This window comes from Corythoichthys intestinalis, chromosome 1 (genome assembly GCF_030265065.1).
Source record: "Corythoichthys intestinalis isolate RoL2023-P3 chromosome 1, ASM3026506v1, whole genome shotgun sequence".
Lineage (NCBI taxonomy): Eukaryota > Metazoa > Chordata > Actinopteri > Syngnathiformes > Syngnathidae > Corythoichthys > Corythoichthys intestinalis.
In genome coordinates, this window is record NC_080395.1 from 66,635,971 (window position 1) to 66,663,112 (window position 27,142).

Here is a 27,142-nt window from a genome sequence, read left to right on the forward strand (position 1 = left end):
CACCGCGTTCCATTATGAAGCCAGCGCGTTGCAATACCATAATGCACACAATGAAAACAATGATCCAAATGAGGGGCGGCTATCTTGACTTCGTTTTTACGAGTGGAGGGTGGCTTGATCGCAGTAGTCTGGGAGCGGGTCATATTAGCTCCCGCTTGGACAGTTGAAGAGGTTCGAGAGTTGCTCGGTCTAAAAATGTCTCTCATTTCACTTTCAACTGCGTCATAATTAGCACTGTTGGGTGCAGTTGATTGTGTCCTTTGCCGCCGCTCGAGACAAGAAGCCAAAGAAGTTAGTTTCTGGGGTCGACAAAATGTTTTGCAAAAGTCCAACTGCTTGCCGAAGTGATTGTGCGTCCTCTTCCTTGTTATTTTATGAACAGTAACCCGCGTCAGGTTCTCAGCCAATCAGAGCTTACCAGTCAGAGCTAGCCAATCAGAGCTGGCTTCCGTTTCAACTAGACTCCTTCCGTTTTCACTATACTTTCACTCATACATACATACATACATACATTCTCCTCTCACGTTCATACATACTTTCCTCACATACATATATATTCACTCTTATGCACATATATTTTATTTATTCAAACATACATTTCACAGACTAAAAATGTGTGATTGTGAGAGTAAACATGTATGAATATAAGAGTGAAAATGTATAAACGTGAGAGAGAAAATGTATAAAAGTGAAAGTAAAAATGTATAAATGTGAAAGTAAAAATGTATGAATGTAAGAGTGAAAATGTATAAATGTAAAAGTAAAAATGTATGAATGTGAGAGTGAAAATGTATAAATGTGAAAGTAAAAATGTATGAATGTGAGAGTGAAAATGTATAAATGTAAAAGTAAAAATGTATGAATGTGAGAGTGAAAATGTATAAATGTGAAAGTAAAAATGTATAAATGTGAAAGTAAAAATGTATGAATGTGGGAGTGAAAATGTATGCATGTGAGAGTGAAAATGTATGAATGTGAGAGTGAAAATGTATAAATGTGAAAGTAAAAATGTATGAATGTGAGAGTGAAAATGTATGAATGTGAGGTGAAAATGTATGAATGTGAGAGTGAAAATGTATGAATGTGAAAGTAAAAATGTATGAATGTGAAAGTAAAAATGTATGTATGTGAAAGGAGAATGTATGCATGTGAGAGGAGAATGTATGTGTGTGAGAGTGAATATATATGTATGTGAAAGGAGAATGTATGTGTGTGAGAGGGCCAGAATGAAAAATGTCTTGTACTGCCCCTCATACTAAATTACATTTTTGCACAGTAACATTTGGTCTTTGTATACTTTAAAATTTTACATACATATTAGAATAGAATTATCGGCGTGACATTATCGGTTATCAGGTGAAAGGTGCAGGAAATTATCAGTTATCGATATCGGTTGAAAAATGTATTATCGTGCATCACTAATATATATATATATACTGGACTGTCTCAGGAAATTAGAATACACAATATTCTAATTTTTTGAGACAGTCCTGTGTATATATACAGGACTGTCTCAGGAAATTAGAATACACAATATTCTAATTTCCTGACTGTCTCAGGAAATTAGAATATTGTGTATTCTAATTTCCTGAGACAGTCCTGTATATATACACAGGACTGTCTCAAAAAATTAGAATATTGTGTATTCTAATTTTCTGAGACAGTCCAGTATATATATATATCATTCATATCATCATGATTACATTTGCAGTGCTTAAAAAACATTTATAACAATATACATATAGGTTTTATTTTTTTTCCATTATACTTTGGGGGGAAAAAGGGAAAATATAGATTATGCTATATGAATTATGATATGAATAAATACATTGAACACACAAAATAAATAAAAATGTTGCTAACTTTTTTTGTCCCCATTAACTGTGAAAAACGAGGGATCACTGTATACATAAATTTTTTATTTGTTTGTTTGTTTGTTTTAATTATACTAATTAAACATGTTTTGTATGCATTTCTTTCCGATTCTGATAAATCTGCATGAATACAGTGAACACAAAAAAATAGACAGTATATACTGTATATATATTTATTTAAATGTAAATAGACTCCATCTCTACTTCGCCGATTTTCGATTTATACAATATATACAGTATATTGTAAATTATCAGGACATTTCTTATTTTTTAATAGTATTTAAAAACTGCAATACGTATATATTGTACTTTATTCACAGATTGGTTTACTCATCATTGGATCTATTTTAAAGATTTCTATTTCACTGTACTACCACTTATATATCCAGTAACTAGACATAACTGTGGATCATAAATGGATCAAAAAAGTGAAATTGATAAAGACAAATTTAGCCCTTTTAGAAGGTAAAATGGAACTACAGCACAGTGCCACACAGTGATAAATTGAGTCAGCATATTGTTCAGTAAACGGTTTCCAATATGTTATGAAGTGTGTGGTGTTTTGTTTCCCATGAGGGATTTTGACACAGAATGTTGGTGATGTAACGCGTGCCTAGACAATGCAAAATTAAGATCACTGTCCCGAAATCCCATCAAGCAGTCCAAATGTTACATCTTTGTAAAAACTCTGAATACATTATAGGTACATTGTGCTTAGTAAGCTTGGAAGATTAGAATTCCTGCCAAATAATTGATATTGCACTTGGCCAAAATCCACTACTGAAGGGAAGATGGCCATAAGTCACACTGTGGCAACAATCTGCTTCAGATTGTGCTGGAGGCTATGTTTGGTCAGCAGAGAATTGACAAATCTGGTGCCTAGGATTACAAAAACAAATCATTGAAGAAAATGAAAATAGATAAAAAATGACTTGGTGTGTTTTGAGAATTTTATGTCATTCACCTGCGGGCTGCACAATGCACTCTGCCGTGAAAATGAGGGATAAATGGGGGCTGCGCTATACTGTCCGAAATTGAAATCAGGATTATTTTTGAACAACAATGTGACCATGATCAATAATCACAATTATCAGTCATGCTAGGGGGAAAGAAATCTGTATTTTTTTATTGCAATTTCCAAACAACATATAAGTAAACCGTTTCAATGTAAAAACTTGCCCCAGTGAATATTAGTCAATATATTTATTTTAATCTAAATCACAGAACAAACTATTTACAAAACGTACAATGGCGCATTTAAGGACAAATGCAATCTGTTATGCACTGTCACCTCTGACATTATGTCACATGGCACCAAGAGAAACACACCTACTATAAAAACCTTTCTGTTTGGTTGCTCTTGTTAGCCAACCTGTTTTAGTGGCATGAACAATGACAAGTGGGTGTGGCTGCTGCTTTCACAGTACAAACTGATATGTTCAACTAATTGCATAGCCAGGTAAATGTCTGTGTCGGCACTATGGAAGGCAAGCAATGTTGACTGGCATCTGGCCAAGCAAGCACTGAAAACTCAAGAGTGTAGGGGCATGTCTCTGGAGGAGCGTAGCTCAGCTTCTGTTGTTCACTTCCTTCTCAACGCTGATGCAAAGTTGCCAATGGTGACTGCTACATTATTAGTACGACCAGAAAGAGAAAAGATGCTCAAACTCATATCTACCTTTACTGCACATTATATATGGTTACACTTTATTTGAATGCCTCCTATGACTGTGTCATGAGACTATCATAATCATAACATAACACCTGCCACAAATGCTAATGAATGCCTATGAAAAATGTCATTGTCATTTAGTAAATTATGTCACTTTTGATCCAAAAGTGACATTGTTTCAAATCTCTTTGAATTGGAATTAGGGATTAGGTCCTGTGTTAAGGTGGGACACTTAATTACATCTGTCATATGCATTTGATCATGTTTATGACAGATGTCATGATTATCATTTTATCTTTTAATATGAAAAAGGGCATTGGTGTTTGGCTTACACAGTAAATGCTGCTTTGCACAAAATGACAAGTTACAGATAAATGACAAAAACAATTTTGGCAAACGAGACAGCTCACCTTCTCCAGTTGTTGTCTGGAGGTGGGGAGAGGTACACTGTTCCATATGGAGAACTCTCTAGGTAGTTTTTGGTCAAGGAAAATGCTTGGAGCTGGAAAATGAATGCTGTTCAATGTTAAATACGAGGCAGGGCAAATTAGTGCGGCTATGGCGCAGCTGGCAGCTCGAGTTATCCTAGGACCCAAGTGTCAGCGGTTCGATTCCAGACTATGACTGACCACTGTCGAAGTGACATTGGGAACCTTAATGTGAACACAGTGGGTTGGCAGCACCATCGGTGTGTCAATGTGCGTGTGTGAAACTGCAAATGTGTGCTAATGTAAAGCGCTTTGGGCATGGACACCATGTCGATAAATGAGCTATATACTGGACTGTCTCAGGAAATTAGAATACACAATATTCTAATTTTTTGAGACAGTCCTGTGTATATATACAGGACTGTCTCAGGAAATTAGAATACACAATATTCTAATTTCCTGAGACAGTCAGGAAACCATTAAACACACATAGTCAAGAAATTAGAATATTGTGTATTCTAATTTCCTGAGACAGTCCTGTATATATACACAGGACTGTCTCAAAAAATTAGAATATTGTGTATTCTAATTTCCTGAGACAGTCCAGTAAGTACTCTACATTAACCATATCGCACGATGTATTGCTAAACAGACTAAATGGGGGATGACCAAGGATATTGTTTTGTTTTAAACAACTCTGCTGAACCACATTTTCAAACAAAATATTTTTAATGGTTATTTCTTTTCAATAACTTTTCTATCTATTATTAGTTTTCTCAGATTGATGTTATTTCTGTCACCATTGTGTTAGAGTTGGATTCAATTTTCAATACTGAATCTGAACATGTGTACCTCTCATCCTAAAACAAATAGAGAGGTGGGGGGTGTGGCTCAATGGTAGCTGAGGAAACAGCCGCTCCCAGATACAAAATGAATGAGTTTCCGTGCTGAAGGCTGGGCACTTCTGTTACTCATCTGAAAAGGCCTTTATGCCCGGTACACACAAGGCACCATTGGTGTTCTGCAGAGTGTTCCAATGGATCTCGAGAGGCTGTTAATCGCACACCAAACGCTGTTGGCAGTGCCACGGATAGAAAAAGAGCTCATGAAAAGTACTCACAGTGTGCCGCCATATTTGTTGTATGAAGAGCGCAATCGCAGTGAGTGCGTAGTTGCAGCAGTGTTAACAGATATTCCTGCCGAAATTTGTGGGTTATATTTACGGGGCTAGAGACTGAGTTCTGATCTGGCAACCCTGAGGTGCAGTGCGCCGTAGGATCCCGATCCCTGTACTCGAGTCTCGATGGAGCACACATATTTTAAGACGGAAATATCATTTCTCTTGTGGACCAGTGCCAAGTTGCTTGCAGACCAGTGGTTGGAGACCTCTGCTCAAGAGGTCTTCAAACAAGGATGCTTAGTATAGAGTAGAGCAGGGCGGTAAACCGAAAATTTACCGGTACCGAAATTCTTTACGATGACCGACGTCATTTTGACCATGACGGTAAATTAGGTAATTTAATAAAACAAGAAAATATAGTCTTTTCATCCCGCTCTGTGTTGTTCGACTATGTTCATTCCAGTGTGCTTACTTATGAAGTCACGTGGTAATCAGGAAGCCAAACAAACGAGCCCGGGAGGCTAACGCTAGCGGCTAATGCTACAAGCAAACGTGATGGGAGTGTTGCTTAAGGGAGGTTCACCAAACTTTCACCCGACATTAAATAGACTCTTGGCGGCACCCAGACGGGCTTTCACTCGCTGTCCTCCCTTCTTCTCACGATTTCCAAAGAGGATGCTTTCAATGCTTTCTACTGGTAGCCAAGCCACAGGCTAACGCTAGTGGCTAACGCTAGTGGTTAACGCTACAAATGAACGTGATGGAGTCTGATTGCGGCTCTAAAGTTGTCGAAACAGCTGAACTTAATGAGTGGATTGGTCTCGGACTGCATCTATGGTGCGTTCCAGAAAAGTGGGATGTCGGACTTTTCCGACCTCCGAGTAAGAAAATATCATTGGAACGCCACTCGAACTGGGAGGTCCATGTCACGAAGTCGGAGAAAAAATAGCTACCCCGACTTCCAAGTTGTTTCAATCTGACGTCACTGGACAAAATGGCGCTCATGAAAACGTATTGAATGATAACACAATAATGAAGTAAATCAAGTTTATTTGAGACGCCATGTATTTTTTTTCTCATACAGTGAATTATCTTTGTTGTGCTATGTTTTTATATTGACGATCAGCAAAGGATGTAACTAAAAAAAGGCAGTTTACAGTGTGGGCTATAACGCAGCCGTCGTTTTTCCTCTACTATTTGATCGCTTATAGGAAGGCAGGTTCGCTGGAGGTCAAAATGTCTTTGGATGGCCAAAATAAAAAACACCTCATCGCGATCAGCCATCTTTGTTGTTTACATTTGCCTGGAACGCTTTGAGGTCGGAACTGATACCATCCGAGTGGGATAAATCCGACTTCCCACTTCTCTGGAATGCAGCATTAGTTTATCACGTTATTGTGTGTCTCTTGTCTGTGTGTGATTTCTCTGATAGCTTTTGTGATGGTAAAGCATTCAGCATAAAGTACAATCTAACAGTGAAAATTATAATATAACTGTTTAATGGCCCCAGCTATTTTTCTGTATGTGCTTAATTCTGTGTCATTAGATCAATGCAGCTTTAATGTGTGTGTGTGTATGTATTAAAAAATGCACTGGGAAAAAAAAACCTGAAACCTTGCGTAAACACTTGTGTTGAGAAATTATGTCACAGCAGCCATTAACAATAAATTGTCTTTTTGAAGTGTACTGTTCAAGCTGTAAGTAATTTGTGTTACAATGACATGTTCGCACAGGCATATTGATTTTGACAATGTACATTGTTCAAGCCATACAAGCCGTTTTAAATGTTCATACTTGAATTCTTATTGTTTACAATAAATTTTTGTATACTTAATGTTTAGACTGCTTGTACAATTGTTAAATATATCAAATTGAAAGCTGGTAAATAAATCAACAAGATTACAGTTAATCTGTATTTCATGCATTGATTCAGATTTTCAAATTATATAACAGTCTGCTTGGGTGAATTTATCGTCATTTATCATTATCGAGGTAAATCTGCTCAATTTATCGTGATACGTGCTTAAGGCCATATCGCCCAGCCCTAGTATAGAGGTGATATTGATTTGAATGAATAGTCAGAAATAACGATGTCCAGGTCAATCAATTCTCATTCAAACTCATGGATTTAAAATGTAACTACAATGATCACATTACAACAAACTATATTCAATTACGGTACTAGTATATAATGAAATAACTGGAACATTAAGTGAAGAACTAATTATTACAGAACATGAATTTTGAACGTTAATTTAATTTGGAGCACTGCAATGCATGCTGGGAGGCATGAAAAGTCCTATAAGGATAATTCGTTATTCATTTTAATTTAAAAATAATACCTTTCCCAAAGAGTATGGCTTCAAACGGTTGCTTTTCTGGGGGAAAGTATTTCCCTATCTTTAGATAATATTTTAATTAGAGCCAAAACGAATACTCGAGCAACTTGAGTAACTCAAGTTTAAAAACTAAAAACCGAGTAATTTTATTCACCTCGAAGAATCGTTTAATTTTGCCAGCTATAAGCATCACGTATTGCCCGGACTACTTTTAACGCGGGACACCGCGCTGACGTCACGTGCGTAGAGGAAGAAGCAATTACATTTTTTTTTTAAAAACCCTCACTGCAGCCGACACCCGCTACAAACTACGCCGACGTTGCTAAAAACTACACCCACATGATGCTAGTGTGGTAGCAGGTAGTGTCCGATGCGTCTCATAGATATCGCATGCATTTAGAACTAGATGCGAAATTACAGACTCAACAGTGTCTGGTCAGCGTTAGTAAAGAGCCGCCATCTTTAATCAGTAGACTTCTCAGCGCTAATAAATATAACGTTACTGTCACTCGCTCACGTAACGTTAGCCCTTCGGAGGGCTAGGTTTCTATTGATTATGACCACTGTCGATGCGTGGCTAACGTGTCTTGCATAAAGGCTTTATTTAATCTGTAAAAACACATCGCTGTAGAGTGATGAGGGTATAAAATTAAGACATAATAAAGCTAGCTGTCAGTTTTAGCTCAGTAGTCATTGCTGAATAAAACACCAAGTAGCACTGGTCCCTAATGTGCTCCAATACAGCAGGTATTATACATTTATTTTGAACACTGCAAAAACTCAAAATCCTATCAGTACTTACAGTTTAGACTAACTTAAAACTTAACTAGAACTTAAAAATAGCTTGACACAAATGGAAATTCAATTGAAACAGGGTTAGGGAAAAACACATAGCTTTCAAGTGATGTGTGTTATCAAGCGTAATTACATTTTTAGGTATGAAATATGTGTTGTTTTTTTTCCATACGATCTAGAAGTTTTTTGAGTGAAAGCAGTGAATTTTTTTCCTAGTCACATCTGAGATGCAATTGTTGGCTGTTTTCAACAATGTACATCGGAAATAAAGACATTGATTGACTGAAAATTGTTCAATATTGGATTAAATATCTTTTTTCGAATGTATATTTATAATTGCTCTTTAACTAAAAAAAAAAAAAAACGAAGTTTTATCCGATTACTCGATTATTTGATAGTAATCGTGTAATCGACTAAAAATTCTAAAATATTCGATAGCTGCAGCCCTAATTATAATAATATTGTCTATATGCATGCACTTTTATTTTTTTTATGTGAAACTTAGGAATGAGAAAAGTGAAGGGAAAGCTGTCATGGTATGTTGTATGGTTTTTCTTTGTTTTTTTTTTTTAATCAAAAAAATGAAAAATGACATTATATTGTGGCATATAAAATGGCGCGTATCGTGATAGAGGATTTTTCCCATATCGCACACCAAGTACCTCCCTCTTCTGTCTCTTATAAAGCTATGGGGATGCAACTGCTGATCAAATGGTTCAATCACAAAAATTGTGACATATTTGGTTTATAAAACCAGGTTTCAAGACAGTCCTCAGCATAATGTGTCAAATACGATGTGGAAACTTTAGTGAAAATAGATTAAATGGTTTGATTTTACATTTGAAACAAACGCCTATTCTGCAGGCTCTCCAGAACATTCAGCAAATTCAGCTTATGCCAAGAACCTCCTACTGTCAATGGTCATCAGACATACATCTTCTGCAACAGCTCTGCATCAATTTAATCAACATAATGAGTAATTCTGTTCAAGAGGCTAAAACTGCCTACATTTGTATAGTCACTCTTAAAACTGCCCTATACTAGTATACAGTAGTTGCAAAAAATCACTTAAATAGAGCAGATTAATATGCCCTAATGACAATGTTTACAAGATGTGATAACATCCTACGTTTATAATTACTAATTTTTGGAAGGATATCTGCCGCCCATGCTTATCAATGGGTCTGCGATGGGGAGAGTTGATCCGGTTACGTTCCCTGTGGACCCTCTCGACCAGTCCATGGTGACGATTACCTCTTACAGTATCCAATCCCGATGGAAAGCCTCCCTGAGAAACAGATGGCACACACATTAAACAGCAGTTTTGAAAATAAATTCACGAATTAAAGAGACACTCAAATGTAGATAGCATTTTCCTGCTCAAGGATTGACACTTTGAATTTTACCATATTGAACAATGTTTAAAGTGTGTATGACACTAAAAAGCATGTTTATTTCATATTTCACGCAGTGTTTTATGCTCCTGAATGAAATAGACCGCTTGGATGTGTGTGAAAGCACTCGTTTTATACATTGTTTTTGAATCCTGCGCCATGAAAATGAGTGACCTTCGCCTTCAGTTTCGGGTTTAGGACGAATGCGAATGTGGCATCACCCGAGTTGGCATCTCACAATACAGCATTGCTTTATAGCATGCGGATGGACTGCGGATTCAGCTGATTTTGCGGATTAATTTATTTCTCGCATCACGCCAGCCAAACGGCTGCAGAAAATTGTTGCCGCACCAGGGAGAGGCATGTGAGCCTTTTTGAGTTTCAAAAGGTTCCCGTTCACAGCAGATATTGGCCAAAACAAGTCCTACTGCTGTGCGACCATTGGACTTACGAGGAAGTGAGTAAACATCGTATTTTGTATTATGTCAAATACTGGAATCATGGCACACATTTTAATACAGAGGTGGCTTGCATTTTGTGGCCGATTTTGCACCGAAAATGCCACTCGGCCGACGACCGGCAGCTTGTCGCCCCCCCCCCCCCCCCCCGGCAGGAGAGCGCTATTCTCAGCTTACTGCCCTCTTCGTGTGCCCGGGGTTCTGTCAGATTTCCTGTTAAATTTTCAATTGCAACTTTGTGTTAAAAATGGCAGCGAATACAGCGATTACAAAGTAAACACTACAATCTTTCGTTAAATAAAGGACTATTTACTTACGTTTGATCATGGATGAACATGCAGACAAGTTCTCCTCTGACACATCCTGCCATGTTAGCTGCACAACAACTGTACGCCGGTCTCTGTTTACGTCTTTGCCGTGTAGTAAAGCATTATTTTACGCCATATTCGTGTTGACCATTTGGCAGCTACGCGCTCCTCTGACGTCGGCCGGTTTGTCTGGCGGTACTCTCCAGCTGCTTCCCCGGCGAGCTCTCCTGTCCGTAGCAGGGGAACGAGCTGTAACTTGCTCGCCGCCGGGCAAGTTGCCGATTGGCGAAGACAATCGACAACCCCACCGCCGTGTGACCTGATCCGGGCTAGTTTTGTGTGATTTTTCGCTTCGAAAGCCACAATAAGACTTTGAGACGTCACTCGGTTCGGGTTAGCATGTCAGCCAGCTGTCACGCCTCTTGGTTTGTTTACATTCTCCGAAGCAGGGACAGGGAAATGATAAAAGCCTGACTAACTACGGTGGCATAAAGTATCATTTGGGAGGTGCAACAAGTCCACAGTTTTGAACATTATGGAATAATTTTGCCATGTCGTACTAAATAAATGCATTTTATTATTCCATATTCCATTTAGCACAAGACTTATTTGTCATGACCATGCCATTTATTCAGCAATTGAGGGAAAATACTTCAATAAAAAGAATATCCTGTAAGAATATTGGAGTAGAGAGACTGAAACAATGACATTTTGCGGCTCCCTTTGTCGCATTTTCCTTGTTCTGAATAATTCCCCCTCAATAGGTTGAATTGTAAGTCAGATGAAACCATCAATCAATCAATCAATCAATCAAATTTATTTATATAGCCCTTTACAAAACCCGAAAGGCCCCCAAAGTGCTTTACAACAATACATGGCTCAAGATAAATAAAAGGCAGGAAAATATTATACAATGACATTTTACAAAATAAAATAAAACAAAGAGCGCATCGCAATAAAATTCCAGCAAGTAAAACAATAAAACCGATAAAATCGAAAAGAAACATTAAAAAAGCCCTTAAGCTAATAAAACCAGGCTATCCTAATCTTTGTAAAAGGCGAGTCTAAAAAGGTGTGTTTTTAGCCGAGACTTAAAAAGACCTACATCCGTGGTGGTGCGGATTTCGGGGGGAAGGCTGTTCCACAGCCTGGGGGCAGCAACCGCAAAGGATCGGTCTCCCCACTGTTTAAGTTTTGACCTTGGAACATCTAAAAGAAGCTGGCCGGTCGAGCGAAGAGTCCTGCCAGAGTTACGAAAAGTTAAAATTTCCGATAGATAAGATGGAGCCTGGCCATTAATAGAATTAAAAACAAACAGTAAAAGTTTGAAATCAATTCTAAAATGGACTGGAAGCCAGTGGAGTGATGATAGCACGGGGGTAATATGCTCACGTCTAGGTGTACCTGTTAAAAATCGAGCAGCAGCATTTTGAACAAGTTGCAGCCGAGAGATCGAGGACTTGGGTAGGCCAACATAAAGTGCATTGCAGTAGTCCAGCCTTGAACTTATAAAAGCGTGAATTGCTTTTTCAAGGTCGTGGCGACTAAGAAAAGGCTTCATTTTGGCTAAGAGACGAAGCTGGAAAAAACTTGCTCTTACAACGGAACTAATCTGTTTTTCAAAGTTAAGCCTGCTATCGAATATCACTCCGAGATTTTTAACGTGTGTCTTAAAAATGTCAGCCGGAGCGCCAGAGTTGGGCTCAAGGGCTTTCATCATGGAAGGTGTGCCAAAAGTAATAAATTCAGTTTTGCTCTCGTTAAGGTGTAAAAAGTTTTGTGCAAGCCACTGCTTCACATCAGATATGCACCCCATCAATTTAGCAAGAGCAGTTTTTTTGTTAGGTCTCAGGGGCAGATAAAGCTGCAGGTCATCAGCATAAAAATGAAAAGCGATATCATGTTTTTTTATAATTGATCCTAAAGGTAGGAGATAAAGCGCAAAAAGAACAGGCCCCTGCTCACCCTGCTGACGTCATTCTCCTGTTGGGGCTGGAGCCCTACAGTGGTAGGCGTGGCTAAACGGCGGATTAAAACACTAATTTCTCGTCGCTTTGCCAAATTCTCGTCGCTTTGCCAAATTGTTCTATATAGTTGAATCGTCTCAAAATATGATTCTAATTCACATAATAATGCTATTTATGACTTCTTTTTATCCTGTTGTACGCACTTTAAGTTTGAGGTTAAAATAAATTTACTTAATGGTATCAGTAATATAGTTTAGTTCTGAGCTCAAATGGGACGAAATGTGAAAAGGAATCACCTCAGCAATTTCTTATACAACCTCAAGTTTGACCATTTCACAACTAACTAAAAAGGGTAGTAACACTGGAATTTCCTGTGCATTATTCCAACCACACTTGTACTGTATGTTTGACAGAGGTACTGGTAGCGGTGTCCTAACGGACTTCCAGAGAACACGCCCCGACTGAGCTATTCCACCTGCAGACGGCCCCTGACACCGACGGCAAGAAAATCACATCCTCAAGTGCTGCTGTGCTATACAAATTTGTCGAGACATCAAACCCACTTGAAATCCTCGACAGTAAGGATCTGCAGAAGCCCTCCCACACACAACAAGTGTGACACCGCCACAAAAGCGGCACCTATCAACCAGGCTCTTGTGTCTCATGATACATATAGTGTAAGGGGCACCAGAGTGGCTTAACGGCCGGCCAAGGAGACAAAACTAGAATACCAATAACTACACACAGACAACAATGTCAATCATGTTGACTTTTCATGCTCTCGCTGAATCTATAGTAAGAGTCTGGCCAACCAACCACATACTTCAAGTTTTTAATTGATTACAGCGAAAGCCAGCCAATGACTATCTAAACGCAGGGAGAAGAGCCACAAACATAAGTGTTGCCGAACAAGTACAAAAAATGCAGGAAGGGTGCAGTATATGCTCAGCAGATTTAGTGAGTAAGAACAAGTCATCTTCTGTTGTTTGACGTTTGCCTTTTAAAGAAAATTCACATCGGAGTGAGGTTTCATGCAGGACATGCTTGATAAAAATTGCTATGAAGCAAACTAGCGCAGCTAACGTGTTTCACCACTTCATACAACTCCACCAGACAAGGAGTGCAGTGCAATAAAAAGACAGTGCTGGCCAAAAGTATTGACACCCCTGCAATTTTGTCGGATAATGCTCAATTTCTCCAAGAAATTAATAGAAGAATAGAATAATTAAAATCTTAATTTTCTGAGGGCAGAAAAATTTTGAACAGGAGTGCAATTTAAAACAAAACCTCAACCCCTAAACCTTAATTTGAGGTGAGAGCATGAGAGAGCATAATTAAAGACACCATGATTTTAATGAGATACTATTGCTTACTTACCTTGTCTCGATCCAAAACTCCGTGTAGCATGTCTCACCGAGTGTCAAGACACAGCTGTGAATGGCCACAGCCGGACTTTTGGGGGATTTTATGGGTGAAACATGGCAATATAACAAGGCTCGCAATGCAGAAATCGCAGACATCAAGCAGTGGTTGAGATTTTCTTTTTCAAATATTTACCCTTTTAAACGTTTTTTATTCCCCAATTTTCTATGTTTGGATTGATTTTCATCTAAAATTTCGGGGAAAATGTGACAGTAACAAAAGAAATACAATTAAGCGATAGTCATGAGGTACATATCGGTGAGCTATTTACAGACACTATTTTTCTCATTGTGACGTAATTTGTTTAAAAGTTTAAAATATGTGAGTGAATAATTTTGCAAAGCCGTTTTTTTTTTTTTTTTTTAAACTAAATATTAGACATCAGTTAATGATTCTAAGGTAATAATTATAGACATTTCCAATAAGAAATCTAATTACCAGTACTTACCTTACCTGGCTGGGTAGAAACAAAAGCGGTTGCGCGGTGTATGTAAACGGGGGTCTCCAGGGTAAAATGGACTGATTAAAAATAGTTTGGGGGCTTCATGCGCCATGAAACTGCTATGGCAGCATATAAACATATTTTTCTATCAAACACAACAGTTCTTTTGGCTTTAAATACAGCAGTTTATTTTAAAGAGGGGTGTAAGAGCAGAAACTGCTTTATCAGCCTTGTCCGTGTTTTCCGCCATATACAGTATATTTAGTTTTCACTGAACTCATAGTAATATGGTTATCATAATATTGAGATATCTGGCATTGCAATCGACATATAAAATTGTGTTCATATCACACAGCCCTAAAATGTACATTCATGTACATGTACCTATAAACATGGATACATTGGCACATGGTTCTCACCGTTCCAGCTCTGAACCACATCACAATAGATTTGAAAAAATGAACAAACAAAAAAGACAATGGATTTTAAATCAAACTATAAAGATGTGCTTTATTAAGTGCACACTATGGGCTTTAATTTAAGGGTATTTACATCCAAATCAGTTGAAGGGTGAAGGAACTAGAGCACATTTAAATGTACCTTATACTTTAAGGAACCCAAGCAATCGAACAAACCAACATTCTCATAAAGAATAAATCTCTCTCATGAATGTCTTTTTTAATACTATGTTGCAAATCCTTCGCAGTTTGGCAGCCTGAAGTCTGAAACTCATGGATATCACCAGATGCTGTGTTTCACTGGTGATGCTCTGCTAGGCTACTGCTGCAAATGTATTATATCCAACTAAAAATGTGAGAAACACTTCAATATTTATCGAGCAGCCAAATTATCTGTAAATACGAGTTGTCCAATAATGACTTTTTAACAGATATCCTGCTATTTTCCAATTTCAAAAATCTAATACCGATAACAAACCAATACCGATACTATATATGCGGTTGTGGACTTAACATATTATAGCATATACAGTGGGGAGAACAAGTATTTGATACATTGTATCAAATACTTGTTCTCCCCACTGTATGTACTGTGATGCCCCATTGGATGCTTTAATAATGCTAAATGTAATGTAAATGTAGTTTCGTTGCTCTTGTGGCTTGCTGTTTTTCTATGAAATTCAATCGTTTTAATTGGAACAGTGGTGAACGCATGTTGTGTACGAAACAATTGTTAATACCTGTTGTGAAGGAAATTGCTCTAATACTACTGATATAGGCCTCATTTTTTTCCCGTGTGACCAAGTGGTGAGCTGAATGGATTGCGCACATACAGTGGGGCAAATAAGTATTTAGTCAACAACCAGTTGTGCAAGTTCTCCTATTTGAAAAGATTAGAGAGACCTGTAATTGTCAACATGGGTAAACCTCAACCATGAGAGACAGAATGTGAAATAAAAAAAAATAGAAAATCACATTGTTTGATTTTTAAAGAATTTATTTCCAAATTAGAGTGGAAAGTAAGTATTTGGTCACCTACAAACAAGCAAGATTTCTGGCTGTCAAAGATTCTCTGACTTCTCATGAGGTCTAACGAGGCTCCACTCGTTACCTGTATTTATGGCAACTGTTTTAACTCATTATCGGTATAAAAGACAACTGTCCACAACTTCGGGCAGTCACAATCCAAACTTCACTATTGCCAAGACCAAAGAGCTGTCGAAAGACACCAGAGACAAAATTGTAGACCTGCACTAGGCTGGGAAGACTGAATCTGCAGTAGGTAAAACGCTTGGTGAAAAGAAATCAACTGTGGGAGCAATTATTTGAAAATGGAAGACATACAAGACTACTGATAATCTCCCCCTTCGATCTGGGGCTCCATGCAAGATCTCATCCCGTGGCGTCAAAATGGTCACAAGAACGGTGAGCAAAAATCCCAGAACCACACGGGGGGACCTAGTGAATGACCTACAGAGAGCTGGGACCACAGTAACAAAGGCTACTATCAGTAACACAATGCACCCTCAGGGACTCAAATCCTGCACTGCCAGACGTGTCCCCCTGCTGAAGCCAGTACACGTCCAGGCCTGTCTGCGGTTCACTAGAGAGCATTTGGATGATCCAGAAGAGGACTGGGAGAATGTGTTATGGTCAGATGAAACCAAAATAGAACTTTTTGGTAGAAACACAGGTTGTTGTGTTTGAAGGAGAAATAATACTGAATTGCATCCGAAGAACACCATACCCACCGTGAAGCATGGGGGTGAAAACATCGTGCTTCGGGGCTGTTTTTCTGCAAAGGGACCAGGATGACTGATCTGTGTAAAGGAAAGAATGAATGGGGCCATGTATCAGGAGATTTTGAGTGAAAATCTCCTTCCATCAGCAAGGGCATTGAAGATGAGACGTGGCTGGGTCTTTCAGCATGACAATGATCCCAAACACACAGCCAGGGCAACAAAGGAGTGGGTCCGTAAGAAGCATTTCAAGGTCCTGGAGTGGCCTAGCCAGTCTCCAGATCTCAACCCCATAGAAAATCTTTGGAGGGTGTTGAAAGTCCATGTTGCCCAAGGACAGCCCCAAAACATCACTGCTCTAGAGGAGATCTGCATGGAGGAATGGGCCAAAATACTAGCAACAGTGTGTGAAAAGCTTGTGAAGAATTACAGAAAACGTTTGGCCTCGGTTATTGCCAACAAAGGGTACATAACAAAGTATTGAGATGAACTTTTGGTATTGACCAAATACTTATATTCCACCATGATTTGCAAATAAATTCTTTAAAAATCAAACAATTTGATTTTCTGTTTTTTTTTTTCCACATTCTGTCTCTCATGGTTGAGGTTTACCCATGTTGACAATTAAAGGCCTCTCTAATATTTTCAAGTGGGAGAACATGCACAATTAGAGGTTGACTAAATACTTATTTGCCCCACTGTAGAAGTGGGCCAGCCGGCAAGTACTCTGTTGTTTTGATCAAAACATTTTACTGAAGCCTTCTTTGACCAAGCGACAAATGATGTGTTGCCAATGAAGAGTTGCTAACAACAACATTGGAATGGAAACAACAAGACTTTAGCATTGTTGGCCCCGGCGACGCCAAAAGTGCACCAGTAAAAAATATTGCTTTTTTTACAATTTAAGATAAGTTTTTCTATCAATATATTTGCTTGTAGAGTCGAGAGGTGTGACTAAGATATTTACCATTTAATAGGTTCTCGAGATCCAATGTTTATGGAGCCCGAGATGCTTCAGTGTCGGGCTCTCTCTCGCTCCCTTATGCCATGTTATGGTGATTCTGCCTCCCGTTTGTATGGTAAAATCTCCCCAGAATCATTTTATCTGTGACTTTCTGACCCACTTTTAATATCGTAATATTATAAAGATGCTATGAAATATGACAAGTGACTTAAAAATAGTGTGTCACAAATTCATCAAAAAAGTGACAGAAAAGGTTTATGAATGATAGGATCCTAATTAGTCTTCCTTTCTCAGCTGCCTTTGCCCCACACATGAAACAATCTCTGAACAAATGATGATATCACAACCAGAATGAGCTACAGATTTATGTAGGTTGCTAGTATGCTGTCCATAGGCTTTTTATTCTTGTTGCTGATGTGTGACCATTTTGTCATTCTGTCAACATGTACTAGCTAGTGCAGCACAGGCATGATCATTAATTATGGTTGTGATGTCACACCCAGAATTGCGAGAGAGAAAAAAAAAAACAAAATAATGTGGGCGTTCCCTGACGAGGTTTTGGATGGAGTAGCTGTGAAATGATAAAAGACCGCAAGGTTTGGTTGCCAAATTCTTGAACTGGTACTTTCTCCCAGTAAAATTACAAGAGCTATGACCGAAAATTCAATGCCGAAAACTTTCGGCTGAAAATAGGTAAAATTGCAACTTCGTTTTTCAGTTAAATGACCCGAAAGTTCACCACTGAAAAGTGTGAAGAACCTTCGTCCTCTTGTGATGACATAATCAAAACACAGCGAGCTAACACTACTGGCTCACAGCCAACATGTCTGCCGTTTGGAGGTATTTTGAGGTATCAAAGAAATACAGAAATGATTAAATCAAGGAAAATAAATTTGCTTCATCGCTGCTACGCGCTCGTTCTGAAGTTGCTTTCTATTGATGTCCCGCGTCACATGAAGTACAGTGCATTTGAGCCTGTACATGTCAAGTAAAATTTGAGACTTTATAAGACCGATTTAAGACCAATTTTTAAAAACTTCATACTTATTTCACAGCCATATCGACAAAGAAAAACACAATCCATGGATTTGTGTTAATTTATATTTCGAAAGTGGAAATGTGGAATGTGTGCAGGTTATAAGAATGCAACATACTGAATAGTAGGAGGGGGAACCTCTTGGTACCTCACGATACGATACGGTTTGCGATATAAAGCTCACGATAACGATGGTCTGACGATATGGCGATACAACGATTATAAATACATTGGTCAGGAAATCATTCTAGGATCTTCTAAAAACAACTAATAAACAGAAAAACAAGCTTCTGCTGTGAATTGGAATGAGGTTATCACTAGTAGACTTCCAATCCATTTGAACTGGGAGGGTGGGGTGACGTTCAATCAGTCTTCGAAGACTGATTGAACGTTTATGGCCGTCAGTAGCAGCCAATGAGGTAAATTTGGACCATTTAAGGTCATTTACCTGTTGACTTTCAGTTACTTCCTGTTGATTTTGGGGTATTTTATGGTCACTTCCTGTTTATTTTCTGTTACAAAGCAGGAAGTGACCTGGGAATCACCCAAATGAATAGGCAGTGACTCAACAGGACTCAAAAAACTCAACAGGAAATGACCTGGAAATGCCCTAAAATGAACAGCAAGTAACCTGTAAATGCCGTGAAAATCTGACAGAATGACCGTGAATGCTCTGGTTTCGAATAAACGAAGGTTCCCAGTCTTAATGGATTGGGTGTCGAGCACAGTCAAGGCAGCCTTAGAGTTAACCGAGACACTATAATTGGTGGAAGATTTTGGTAGCAACTTGTTGGTTCCTTTTTTTTTTTTTTTAAATAGACATTGACATCTTTTTAAAACGATATCTCGATTATTGCAGGAGCATATCGATAACCTTTTGGGATACAAAGTATCACGATATATCACTATTTTGATGTTTTGTCACACCCCTACTGAATAGAGTGGCTGCAAGAATAGCAGCTAGCCGGTTAGTGTTAGCTGCCTTCACTTTGCTTACATTAGCAACTTGCTGGCTGGCTTTAGCTTCTATCTCCTCAGGCTCATGAGCAGCTGGGCTGGGCCAAACAGGCAGATTGAAAAACGCCGGCAATGGAGGGAGTTTGTTTCTTTCCTCTCAAAGAGGTTATGTGCTTGGACAATTTAGCATGGGAGTCGAGTGACTTCATGCCCATTGTAACCGGCAGATTTAAAAAAAAAATTTTTGGCATATGATGCAAAAAGCCTCAAACACACTGTTATCCACTGGTTTGAGTCAAAAGGGGAAATAATTGATTACTCAGCCACGCTTTGTTGAATTTACATTTTCCCATCTCTCTAATATGAAACGTATGGCTAGGTGTAAAAAAAAAAAAAAAAAAAAATCTGCATCTGTGTAGTGTAGAGCAGTGTTTTTCAACCGTTTCTGAGTCATGGCACGTTTTTACATTGATAAAAACCTTGCGGCTCACCACAAACTAAAAATGTTCCAAAATGACTTTCTGTGCAGTGTATTTATGGTATTATTTCTCAATATTTATACTTCCTCAGTATTATATTTGATGAAACGTGAAACATAATGGAGTAGGTTTTGTCTCGTCCCCCGTGAAAGTAAACCTGAACGAAATATAACTTTCCCTGTAGTCAGTTTGGATTTCAAAGTCTTTTTAAAAAGTTATCCATTACTGCCAACATGTCCTCCGTGTGCCATCACAAGGAAGGTTCTCGGTCGCATGCGTGCGGGCGAGCGAGGTAGTTGCTCGTCTTGCATTCATGAACTGCTCGGAATTATACCAATCAGCCACCTTGCTGTCTGTGACAATGTGGATCCCAGCATGTCTACTGTACATCATTTGATTAGACTTTGTCAATTGTCAATATAGACGAAAGTATTCTTTCTATTTTATCCATATGTAACGACCGTCAATCCTCCCACTGCGTTTTATTCAAACACATTGTCGTGGACAGCAAGGTGGCCGATGGCTTGAAATCCGAGCAGTTCTTGAATGCAACATGAGCAATAACTTGATTGCCTGCACACGACCGAGAAACATGCACCTACTCCTTCCTTCCTACTGCAACTCCACCCGGCGACGTCCGCGTGCTGTTAATAAGGCTGAGTTTCCTTCCTTAAAATAAATAAAATAAATAAAATTAAAAAACGATATTGGATCATTTCTCGTGGCATACCTGACGATCTCTCACGGCACACTAGTGTATGGGAATCCCGCGGGACGGAATAAATAATTTTATTAATCCTGTGATCGGGACGGGACATGAATGAGAATCAACGGGAGCGTGCAAGAGCGGGAGTGACATCGATCTGTATAATAATACTGTAGTGATCTTTTTCAGCTGGTCGCACAGCACTCCAAATTGAAAAAGCAGCCATATTTGTAGTCATCTTTCAGTGAGCCAATGCTATTCTGACTTGGGTTAGCAAGTCAAAAGAACTACATAAAATCTCATAATCCATCAGTGCTTGCAGTCGACAATTTTGACCCTGGTCTGCGTTGCGTTCTCAATGATTGGCTTCTCCGCCCGGTTTATTTATTTAGGCTACGTTATTTAATCAAAATGACATATGACACTTTTAAGGAGAAATGAGACACTGAGAAGTTACATACATCATAAATTTTACATTCAATACTTTTTGAGGACTTATTAAGGTATTATTTCCACATTCATAAATTCACTGCTTATAAGACGTGAGACACATTTTTCGAGTGTCCCAAATTTGCCATCAGTTGCGCTCACTGCCCCTGGAAACTCATCCTCCCAGTGGCGGTTTTAAGAGGGGTGCACAGGGGCACTGGCCCCCCTAAGGTGCCCCGTTCCAATTTTATTACAAAGCATGGCAATTGGGGAATCATTCATTTCTGAAGTGAGAGCGAATGAAATAATGTTTCTTCTAGAGCATGTTAAATATTAATGTTACTTTTGTGTTTAAAATGGCGTTTCAAAAAAGTGATTAATTACTCCATTACTTGTACACATTATGATTAAATTCTAATCATTACAAACTTGGCTGGTTTTTACCTGTAGTACTTCTTACAAGATGTTTTCACCGCCTCATGCAGGATAATCTGCGTATTGCCTTGTTGACCAAAACAAAAACTGAACAAAGATGACAGCGACACTTGGCCCCTGAGGGTTACACGGGGCCTGTTCTTGGCCCGTTCCAGAAAAATCCAAAACCATCACCACACCCTCCCTTGGGGTTGCAGAATCGTCACCTTTTAAACTAAAATTTTTTTAGCCTCCGTAGTTGTAGAACCAATGACAAGGCAAGGGGCAGTAATCGGAAAATAATGAAATAAAATATTTTTTTAAATAAATAAAAACTGAATTATATATGTGTGTATATTTCAGCTTTTCAGCCAAGTGTTTCCAATATTCGGTCTTCGGTTTCAGCCTAGAATTTGGGTTTTGGTACATCCCTAAAAATTACATGAGTGCATTTATTTTGATTTTTTTTTTGTTTTTACATGCTCACCATTTCTTAAGCCCTATAAAAAGTATTACACTTAAATGTTTTCCTAAACAATTTAAAAATGCTCGAAAAGATCCAATATAAATCTTTTGTAGTTTAAGTTGCATACAACTGAACTGTACTCAAAAGCATTGTAATGGGTAAACAAAAAAAACAAAAAAAAAGTTTGTTTGAACGTTTAGTTACTCAGTCTTTTGCGTATGATTTGAAGGAGCCCGCGCACCTCTAGGATTACTCATTGTGGAGAAATTTCACATAACATCATACCTTTTGAACATTTTTGGACATTGTCTTTACTTAATTTACAGCACAATGGGCAACAGAAGTAATTAAACACACACAGGTGTTAAAGTGATCCTCTACCTTAAATGCATGTAGGCCCTAATAAACCACAATTGTTCTCTTGTACTAAAATATATTGTTAGAAACACATAAAATGTTAAATCAATGGCAATATTTTATAATATTTAGAACACATTTTGACCGATGGTTGGCGCCATGTTTTGCGGACTCGCAGTGATGACGTAATGGGGATTTTTCCAAATGTGTAGCGCATACAACAATTGCGTATTGCTGCCTAAACTCGCGAAGTAAAATGCCACGATGTGCTGCTTTTGGATGCAATTTCCAGTCAAATTGAAACAAGGGGAGTGACGTGAGTGGTCAAGGTGGAATTATTATTTTTTGTGAATAAATGTGCAGAAGTGGAAGCTTCTCCCCTTTTTGGTCCCTGTATGCACGAATCCTACCTACCACGCGTTACAACTGGCGCACGGACATTTTTCCTGGATCCTTGGTCAAGTAAGGGATTCGTCTATTTTCTGGATCTGACGGTCCCACCGCGGCTACAATATTGGTTTCGGATCTGTCTATTTTTTTCTGGATTTGACGGTCCCACAGCGGCTTTTCGGATCCTTCTACTTTGTGGATTTGATGGCCTGATCGCGGCTGCAACGTTATCATGAGATTGGTCTAATTCCTGGATCCTCGAGTGAGTGAAAAAAACGCGGATTCGGATAACTATTGTTATCTTTTTTGTTGACTATTCTTCGTGGGAGTTTTCCCCAAATCATACCAAATAATTAAAGCGCTATGGCACGCTACAGTGACGAAAGTGACTCTGACATGGACATTACTTTTATGTTGGAGTTCGTCTGGGAACGCGTGTGTATGTACCGCTGAGTTCCCAAGTGATGAGTGGTCATGTTGGAAATATTATTTTTTGTGAATAAATGTGCATAAATGGATGCGTCTCCCCCTTTTGGTACTTTTATTCACGTATCCTACCTACCACGCGTTACAATTTACAAGACATGGATTACACTCGATTCCAGGATTTGTTCCCGTCAGATGACGAATTTGTTGAGGACAGATAGCACACGACAGCTCTGGATGCTAAAAATCTACATAATTATACTGGGATAATTTTGAAAACGCAATAGCTTACCTTGAGGAACATAAACCGGTGTTCTCAACAGCATACACTCTCTAGCTCCATTGTCATTGAGACGCACTTGCCGCGAGTACATCACCAGTTTTTCCCAACTCGTCTTATCAGGTACTGTATTTCCTGCTCTCATTTAGCCTTTGCTGCTCGTCATGTGAATGACCGACAGTGCTGTCCTGCTCTTCACTTTTCCGATCTGGTTCAAATTGGAAGGGCAGAACCGACGACATGTTAGGGTAGCTAAGAGTGACACGCTGAAAGTTCGTCAACGGGCCAAGTGACGTCACGCACTGCGACGTAACAAGAATGGCGACCTATCACTTAAAATAATTTTACAAACTTTGTTAAAACGAAAACATTAAGAGGGGGTTTAATATCAAATTACTATAACTCATATTAACATTTATCTTTTAAGAATTACTTGTCTTAAAGATCGAGGATCACTTAAAGAGCATACAGATTTGTGCAAATGTGCATATTTTAGCCCACTAAATCCTACCTGAAATTCAATGCTTGTGTTGCCAATCTGATTGACATTGGGCAAAGAGCCTCCATAATATTGTGGTCGTGGCTGAGACAAACGGAGCTGCTGGATCTTCTGGAATTGTACCTGTCAGTCAAAAAAGACAAACAATACATATATATTTATTAAGAGTGATGAGAACACAAAGGCTTCATTCAAATTTTTATCCTGAAGTAGGAATGAACATTATAAATAAAGTGCATATGACACCAAAAAGAATGTTTATTTCATATTTCACAGTATATTATGCTCCTGAATGAAATGGATCGCTTGGATGTGTGTGGAAGCAATCGGTTTAATTCTTCAATTTTTTGAAAATGAATAACTTCCTGTTTTGAGGAGGGATGGGAATGTGTCGTCACCCGGGTCAGCATCTCAGGGGGGGCGCAGAGCGATGCTGAGGGTGGCGCATGTGACCTTGGGGAACATACTTTTTTGCCACACTAGAATAAAGCGCATCCATTGAGTGGGTGGCAGTGGCGTTCTCATTTTCAGCATCTGTGCAGTATTTTTGAACCAAACAAGAGCACACAGCAAAGAGCAGTGGAGATATGAAAAGCTAAGACAAAAAAATATGACTGTGCGTATGTAGCATTTAGCTTTTGGCTTTGACTTTTAGAGACTTTTTTTTACAGTGGGTGACGAGGAAAGACCAGTCTGTTTATTTTATCTAAAAATGTTTGCAGCGGACAGCAGGAATTCTTTTTTTTTTTTTCAGCATCAAACCGTCAAAAAATCTTGAGTCCATTTTTACAGTATGGATGTGTTCTTTTTTTTTAACACTTTATTTTTCTTCTTCTTTATAATTAGAAATGACACAAAGTTATGCAGAGGTGTACTTTTATAGTAATAAGAATTTTATAGACAAATGGGGGGGGGGCGCGGAAAGTTTACTTCTTCCTGGGGGGGGCCCTTACAGAAAATAATTGAGAAGCACTGCTTTATAGCATGTAGATGGACTGCCGGATTCAGCTGATTTTGCGGATTAATTCGTTTATTTTTCGCATCACGCCAGGCAAATGTGTTGCAGAAAATTGTTGCTGCACCAAGGCGTGTGAGCCTTTTTGCGTGTCAAATGGTTCCCATTCACCGCGGATATTGGCCAAAACAAGCCATACTACTGTGGGACAATTGGACTTACGAGGAAGTGACTAAACATCGTATTTTGTATGATGTCAAATACTGGGATCAAGGCACACGTTTTAATACATTGGCTGATTGTCCACAGAGAAAGCCACTCGGCCGATGACCAGCAGCTTGTCGCACACCCCCCTTGGCCTTCGCATACCCGGCTTATTGCCCTCTTCGTGTGCCCGGTGTTCTGTCAAATTTTCAACCCCATCAGAAATTGCAACTTCGTGTTAAAAATGGCCGTGAAACAGCAATTACAAAGTAAAACTACAAACTTTCTTTAAATAAAGGACTACTTATGTTTGATCATGGACGGCCATGTAGAAAAGTTCTCCTCTTACACATCCTGCCATGTTAGCTGCTTTATTCGAAACCAGAGCATTAACGGTCATCCTGCCATGTTAGCTGCACAACAAATGAACGCCGTTGTTGACGCTGTTTACGTCTTTGCTGTGTAGTTAAGCACTATTTTACACCATATTCGTGTTGACCATGTGGCAGCTATGCTCTTTCGACGTCAGCCAGTTTGTCCGGCGAGCTGTCCTGCCCGCAGCAGGGGAACGAGTCCGACTAGCTGTAACTTGCTCGCTGCCAGGCGGGTTACTGATCGGCGAAGACAATCCACAACCCCGCCGCCGTGTGATATGATTCTGGGTAGTTTTGTGTGATTTTTCGCTTTGAAAGCCGAGAATAAGACTTTGAAACATCACTCGGTTCGGGTTAGCATGTCGGCTAGCTGTCACGCCTCCTGGTTTGTTTATGCTCTCCGAAGCCGGGGCAGGGAAATGTCAAAAGCCGGACTAACACTGGAGGCATAAAATATAGTTTGGGAGGTCCAAGAAGTTGGCATCTTTGACCATTATGGGGTAATTTTGCCATGTCGTACTGTATAAATGCATTTTTAATATTTCATATTCCATTTAGCACAAGACTGTTATTTGTCATGACCATACCATTTATTTAGCAATTGGGGAAAAATACTGAGACAAAAAGAATATCCTGTCAAAATAATGAAGTAGAGAGACTGAAACAATGACATTTTGCGGCGTTCTTCGTCGCATTTTCCTCGTTCTGAATAATTCCCCCTCAATGGGCTGAATTCTAAATCAGATGAAACCATGGCCCTGCTGACGACATCCTCCTGTTGGGGACGCTAGACCGCTTTAATGATAGGCAGGGGCTAAACAGCAGATTAAAAGACTCATTTTTTTGTCATCTGCGCTTTGCCAAATTGTTTTATATAGTCGAATCGTCTCAAAATATGATTCTAATTCACATAGTAATGCTATTTAAGACTTTTTTTTTTATCCTGTTGTAGGCACTTAAAGTTGTATGACAATTGTGAGGATTCCATGAAAAGATCTTTAATGTCACCTATAATGTACCATGGTAAATTTGATACCCCTACACTAGACAGACCGAATATTTTTGCACGTACATTTTGCACAAAAGACAGTACTTAAACACAAATTTGCAACAGAGCCAGTCATGGGTGATTATAAAAAGCGTAATGTGAAGCTTTCTAATCAACAATTTGGAACTTAGACGGTATATCTCTAACTTCCTAATTAAGAACAGTTCTTTGGTAGTTCTACTCTCCCAGTGGAGCCTCTCAAGAGTTCAAATTGAAGGGATTGAGCCTGTAAAAGTGAATGACCAGATGCGAACTCAGCACAAATCTTCCCAGATTGCACTCCCTTTGGAGTACTTGAGATACATAGCAAAGGGGCTTGTGAGCACCGATGCGATGTAAAGGAACCACTTTCCTATTTCCTCTGCTACAGATGGCTACAATTTTATAGTCTGAAGGAGTTTGCGTCACAGAAAATTACAGTATGTGTTGTATTCAAAACCTTTTATATGGCTATCATGTCTTAACAGGATAGTTTAGTTTAGTTTAGTTTAGTTTAGTTTAGTTTATGAATGTCCCCAAATTGATCATGTGATCAAAAACCTAGCCAAATCACGTCATGTTCCGAGGATCGGAATCTGGATGAGAAAAAAAAAAGATCACATTTTTCAAACGAATGAATTTATTTTTGAGTCTTAACTTATTGGTGACTTGAAGGGCTCGCAGCAACTGTTCAATTTCTGCTAGTGTCCCAGTCAAATTGGATCAACGCCCCTGGCAGTGAAACAAGAGCACTTCATGCCAA

The 27,142-nt window shown here is 38.9% G+C and overlaps 1 protein-coding gene across 5 annotated transcripts in view; it reads right to left on the reverse strand.

The window, feature by feature from the left end:
- The window catches only part of crtc3 (CREB regulated transcription coactivator 3), a 101,865-nt gene that overhangs the window by 66,442 nt on the left and 8,281 nt on the right, over positions 1–27,142 (reverse strand). For all 5 annotated transcript variants that reach the window (XM_057836800.1, XM_057836791.1, XM_057836781.1 and 2 more), the window contains exons 2-4: positions 23,832–23,942; positions 9,388–9,516; positions 3,957–4,018 (exon numbers count right to left, since the gene is read on the reverse strand). In XM_057836800.1, coding sequence (XP_057692783.1) covers positions 3,957–4,018; positions 9,388–9,516; positions 23,832–23,942 — 302 coding nt within the window. The remainder of the gene's footprint in view (positions 1–3,956; positions 4,019–9,387; positions 9,517–23,831; positions 23,943–27,142) is intronic.